Source organism: Vespa crabro, chromosome 2 (genome assembly GCF_910589235.1).
Source record: "Vespa crabro chromosome 2, iyVesCrab1.2, whole genome shotgun sequence".
Taxonomy (NCBI): domain Eukaryota; kingdom Metazoa; phylum Arthropoda; class Insecta; order Hymenoptera; family Vespidae; genus Vespa; species Vespa crabro.
Genome location: NC_060956.1, coordinates 19,331,130 through 19,337,124, shown reverse-complemented (window position 1 = coordinate 19,337,124; position 5,995 = coordinate 19,331,130). Strand labels below are relative to the sequence as shown.

The following is a 5,995-nucleotide window of genomic DNA, read 5'->3' as shown; positions in this document are numbered from 1 at the left end:
CGATACAAATAATTCTTCAATGGGATTTATATCGTAAGATTACAAACGTTCGATTTCATTGATAATAACAAAAAAAAAAAAAATGATTCAAATAATCTTTACATCTTTTGGGGCCGGGGCCGGGGGTGGGATCACCTGGGATGGGGTTGGTTCTTCCTTTTTTTTTTTTTTTTTTTTTTTAATTATTTATCAACAGATACTGCGATGTAATGATCATCATTGGGAAGAGTGTCATGGGTGTCGGACTATTCGCTATGCCGTATGCATTCTCTTGCGTTGGTCTCCTTTTTGGAATTATTTTCTCGATTGCTATGGGCTTTCTAATCACTATCACTCTACGATTACTTCTTAATGTTCATCATTTGATATCAATACGTCTTGAAAAGCCAATGGTCATGTACGACGAGCTCGTTGTCACGGTTCTGAAAGTCGCCAATGAAAATATTCCCAAAATCCTTTTGGATTTGGCAAAGTTCGTATAAAAAAAAAAAAAAAAAAAAAAGAAAACGTAGAAAAAAATGAAAAGAAGAATGGAAAAAAAAAAGAAAAAAAATAATTTCGCCACTCTTCGTATATAATATAATACTATCATTTTTTTCTTTTCTTTTCTTTTTTTTTTCAGATATTTCACGAACATAATGTTAATTTTTTATTACGTCGATATCAGTGCGATTTGCGTGGACTTTATCTGTGACGTTTTACGAAATATCGCAGAAATAGAGGAAAACAATTATCCTAATCATTACATATTGATATTCTTTCCTCTTTTCATGTTAATTAATTTATCGGAAGATCTAAAGGGGATGATATTAAATTCGATGATCGGTAACATTCTAATATTAAACGCTACGATTATTGGCCTAGTTTACTCTTATCAAAGTGATAACGGCAGCGTCAATTGGTTAATATTGAACAAAGAGCTCTTCTATTATCCCAGATTTTTCGGTATTGTTTTCTGCGGCTTATCGTCCCCAGGTTTGGTTAGTGTGCAAAAGAAAGAAAGAAAAAAAAAAAAAAACAAAAAGTAGAAAAAAAAGATAGAAAGAAAACAAAAATGATTATTTCATTTTATTATGAGCGTATATCATTTTTACCCCACCCTCCCCATCCCACTTTTTGCTACAAACGAAATTTTATCTCTTATCAGATTTTAGCGATAGAACACAGTACGCGTAAAATATGGAATTATAATGAATTATATGGTATATTGAAACAATGTATGACGATTATCGTTTGTATCCACATAATTGTTGGTATCGTCGGTTACGTTAAATGGGGTTCAAACGTATCGGAAAATTTTATTCATAATATACAGAAGGAAGGAGACGGGTAATATTGATTCTCTAATTCATGATTAATTTAATAAATGTCTGAAATATCTTTTCCAGGTATATTTTAATAGCATTTATTACACAAGCTTTAGCAATTTATTTTACCTATGGATTATTATCTTACGTTCCTATCAATATAGTTTTAAAACGATATATTATACCGATAATAGAAATTAAAATTCAAAAAGGAACACCGCATCTATGGGAATTGATCACTCGATTCGTCATCACTCTTCTCACGTGTAAATTATCATTAATTATTTCTATATCTATCTCCATCTCTATTTCTACCTCTATCTCTATCTCTTCTTAATAAATAAAAATTAAATAAACTTATGAACGTATAAGATTGTTTAATCCAATCGTTAAAACGAGTACGGCCATCTGACATTACTTTTTGTAAAAATAATTGCCATACAACTACGAGTATATAAATCGCGTTTACCATTATTCCCCACCATTATTAATCACGGATCGTCGCTTATGATTCAACCAATCAGCAAATTTCTTTCCCTCGAGCGAACACTACAAAATCTAATCTATAGTTCTTTTGGTTGATCGAGGGTTTTTCTTATTATTTTTTTTTTTTTTAATATTTGCTTTTTTCCCACTGATTTTTGCGACAATCTATTTTAATACTGAGAGACCTTAGTCGTTCCTGATAATGAAACGAATTAAATTAATTATCATTTCGATAATTTCTTTCATTATGTTTTATTATCACTTTAAACGTCTACATTGTATTATAATTAAATTTTATCTAACGGTGAATTTTATTTGTTCTTCTTTTTCTTTTTACTTTTTTTTTTTTTTGTTGTAAACATCGTAAATATTTTAAAACGTTATAATGATAGCCCATTAGGATAATAAATAATTATTATGTTATTGTTTTATATCTTTCTCTTTTCTCCGTTCTCTCTTTCTCTCTCTCTCTCTCTCTCTCTCTCTCTCTCTCTCTCTCTCTCTTTTCCCCGTTATACTTTCAAGGTAAACTCGATGAAGTTCGATGGTCTGCAACGAATTGAATTTCCCGCGTACGTCGAGGGCAACTTTGACCTTTCTCGATCGATAAACCTATCTGATTATAATATAGTTAGTGCCTAGATATATTATCCAACGAATTTCAAAGATTATCCATATGCTATTTCTTTAGATCATCTCTTTACCTCGTTTAATTTCGTTCAATAAAAAATTTATATTTTGATCTCTCAACTTTTTTTTCTGTGTTTTCATCATTCTCTCTCTCTCTCTCTCTCTCTCCCTCTCTCTCTCTCTTACTTTATCTCACTCCTTTCCTCTCTCCTTCTATCAATCGCGCCTTTGCTCTTCGTTCGTGAAAATCATAACCGTGAATTTCGATATTAGATTTAAATTACTAACGTAACCTTCCTTAACCTTTGTAGGTATTTTACCAAAGTTTATTCCGAGATTACGCCTACAAATTGCCTTTATTGGTCTAACTTGTAACTTTACATTGACGGTCATTATACCACTCATTTTATATACTATCTTATACATCGAAGAATCCGAGGAAATCGAGAGATACAATAAAAAAGTGCTGACGTTAATTTTTTCGATTATCTTATGTATCGTTTTTATCTTATTCTGTTACATCATAGACTTGTCGTTGTTCCTGTAATGTAATCTCTAAGATTGTTAATTAAAAAAAAAAAAGAAAAAAAAATATATATAAATAGTAATATATATATTGCAATAGATAATTCAATTTTACGTAGCTTGTAACTTGTCTTCGGATATTTATAAAATCGATAAGAATTAAGAGGAAAAAAAAAAGTAAAAAGAAAAAATATGCAAAACTTGCGATACAGTTGGAAAGAACTTCAAAGAGAGCGAGAGAGAGAGAGAGAGAGAGAGAGAGAGAGAGAGAAACCTTTCTTCGGGTTTTCTCAACGTCGAATACCATCCCTCTTTTCGAGTAAGTATCGTCCTACGTACATATATATATGTGTATATATATATATATATATATATACATAGACATATATTGTACATACGTACGTAGTCTCTCGACTAGAGACGAGACGCCCCGGCCAGAAAAACCGCGAAAAAAGGCGTGAAGCGTGAGGCGAAAAAAAAGCGAGAGTGAGAGACAGAAAGAGAGAAAAGAGAGAGAGAGAGAGAGAGAGAGAGAGAGAGAGAGGGAGAAAAAAGAGAGTAGCGCGACGTATAATCGCGTCAGGTCAGCGAGGCGTCAATGGCTGGGCTTATCACTTACACACGCGGAGAATACGAAGAAGGCTCGTTCGCGCATACGCCTATGTATAATATCTATATATATATAAACATATATATATATATATAATATTATATATATATGCGCGCGTATGAACGCATGCAGTGCTGGTAGCAGTTTGTCGGTGGGTGGATCTCGACGTCCGTAGGAAAAGGAACCAAAGCGGCGGAGTTTGCGGTGAGAAGGGGGTGGCTCGACCGACGGGACACGGAAGGGTGCTTTTATCATACTACAGAGAGAGAGAGAGAGAGAGAGAGAGAGAGAGAGAGAGGGAGATAGAAAGAGTAAGAGAGATATAGAAGGAGAGTTAGAGAGAAGAGATAGAGAGAGAGAGAGAGAGAGAGAGAGAGAGGACTACGTAGCCCCTTTTAGTGGCCACTGACACATCTTTCTATCTCACTCTCTTGTTCGCTCACTCTCCTAGCTTTTTCCTCTTTTCTCTCTACTACGTCTTTCTCTCTCTCTCTCTCTCTCTCTCTCTTACTCTTTCGGATTTCTACCCCTACGCGCGAACGAGCGGCCTGCCTCTCTGCCTGCCCGTTCATCCGTTTGCCGGTTCAAGGTGGCTGCGTTCATTAACGTAGAGGTTGCCGGCTGTTCTCGGAGAAACCCCTCCCCCCTCTTACTACCACTACTACTAGTACTATTACTACTACTACTACTACTACTACTACTATAACTATTACTATGACTAAACGTTCGTTCGGTAAATATCCTTTAATTGAACAATTATTTCTTTATACCAATTAAAGATAAATTTTTAAGAAACTAATTTTTTCTTCTTATAACGCGAACGTATACATCTTTTTTTTTTTTTTCTTTTTTTTTTTTTTTTTACAAAATAATATTATTATTTACGCGTATTCTATCCTATCTTTGATTATTCCTTTTTATATTATGAATGAATTAAATGTGTAAGTAAGTAAACGAAATACGAACTTGAGATATTAGTATAATTGCACCTGTTAGGATTAGAGTCAGAACGATTACTAGGGGATTATCGATAGAGAATTGGACGAGAGGGCACGTGCGTGTAAGTAACGACACGTTAAAAAAGAGAGAGAGAAGGAGAACAGGGGAGAAAGAGATAGAGATAGAGATAGAGATAGAGAAAGAGAGAGAGAGAGACAGAGGGAGAGAGTGGCTCTTTCTCGAAGCTTTTTCTTTCTAATTGGGACGAGAAACGAGGATGATGCTGGGGACAAAATTGCGAGGATTACCCGTCGGTCCGTGAACACGTGCACTTAAACGCCCACTAATTGCTCCAACGAGCTGCCCAAAGTCCTTCATTGCGACCACTATGTTCTTTACAGTGTCATCGTGTATACCGTCGTCTATGGGGTTTTCTTTTTTTCTTTCTCTTTCTCTTTCTCTCTTTCTTTCTTTCTTTCTTTTTTTCTTCTTTTCTTCTTTTGCTTTTCGCCGACCTTTAAACACGAGCGATTATTTTTTTTCTTTTTCTCCTTCCCTTCCTCCTCCTCCTCTTCTTCTTCTTCTTCTTCTTCTTCTTCTTCTACATGACGTGGAACAAGAGATGATCGGAGTTTGTTTGGAGTGTCGTGCGAGGAGAGACATGAGAAAACCGCAAAGATAAATTGCGTCGACGGAGGATGTACGATATCGCGTGAGACTTTTTCCAAAGTTGACGTAAGAGAGTATAAAAGGAGATAGATAGATAGATAGATAGAGATAGAGAGAGAGAGAGAGAGAGAGAGAGAGGAAGTGAATTTATCTTCCTGAGCCAAACAGCAGTTACGAAAAAGAAGATGATAAAGTTTCTGGTAAAAGTACAGTAAAGAAAGAAAGAAAGAAAAAAAAAAGAAAAGAGGAAAAAAATATATATGCGAAGAAAAATGCAATGCTAATAACTCTTTCTTCTAATTAATAGCAAATTAAATTAATTAATAGAAGTATTAGTAAGTAAGTTTATATGAATTGATATAATTATATATATTCGATTTATATGCAACGATGGAAGAAAGAAAGAAAAAAAAAGAAAGAAAGATAAATAGATAGATGATAAGATAGAAAGGATATTTATCTTCACGAGCCAAACACGTTAGCGAAGAAAATGATATAGGTTTAGAGACAAAAAAAAGAAAAGAAAAAAAAAAATAAATAAATAAATAAATAAATAAATAAATAAATAAAGTTAGAAAAAATAATGCACAAGAAAAGTGACACTGATAAATTTCTAATAGAAATAATTTTATAAGATGAATGAGAATATTTATATTATATTTATGGTTAGATAAATATATCTATGTATCTAATCTGTATATAGCTAAGATAGATAGATAGATAGATAGATAGAGAGAGAGAGAGAGATTAAAAGAAAGGAAAATAGTGAATTTATCTTCATACGCAGTAGTGAAATATATGATATAACTCATTAAAAAGAAAAAAGAAA

At 33.4% G+C, this 5,995-nt stretch overlaps 1 protein-coding gene across 1 annotated transcript; it reads left to right on the top strand.

Moving 5' to 3' along the window:
* The first annotated feature begins 311 nt into the window (after window positions 1-311).
* LOC124422273 (proton-coupled amino acid transporter 2-like) lies at window positions 312-2,975 on the top strand. The gene is made up of 6 exons (XM_046958509.1): window positions 312-472; window positions 668-980; window positions 1,148-1,329; window positions 1,389-1,573; window positions 2,735-2,894; window positions 2,951-2,975. The coding sequence occupies exons 1-6, from the start codon at window positions 312-314 to the stop codon at window positions 2,973-2,975; spliced, it is 1,026 nt and encodes a 341-aa protein (XP_046814465.1).
* Window positions 2,976-5,995: the final 3,020 nt, after the last annotated feature.

Excerpts from the sequence above, each read along its gene's own strand:
- LOC124422273 (XM_046958509.1), top strand. The coding sequence starts at position 312 with ATGGGCTTTCTAATCACTATCACTCTACGATTACTTCTTAATGTTCAT. Across the intron at positions 1,330-1,388 it reads ATACAGAAGGAAGGAGACGG|GTATATTTTAATAGCATTTA; the intron begins GTAATATTGATT and ends TATCTTTTCCAG. Across the intron at positions 2,895-2,950 it reads TACAATAAAAAAGTGCTGAC|ACTTGTCGTTGTTCCTGTAA; the intron begins GTTAATTTTTTC and ends GTTACATCATAG.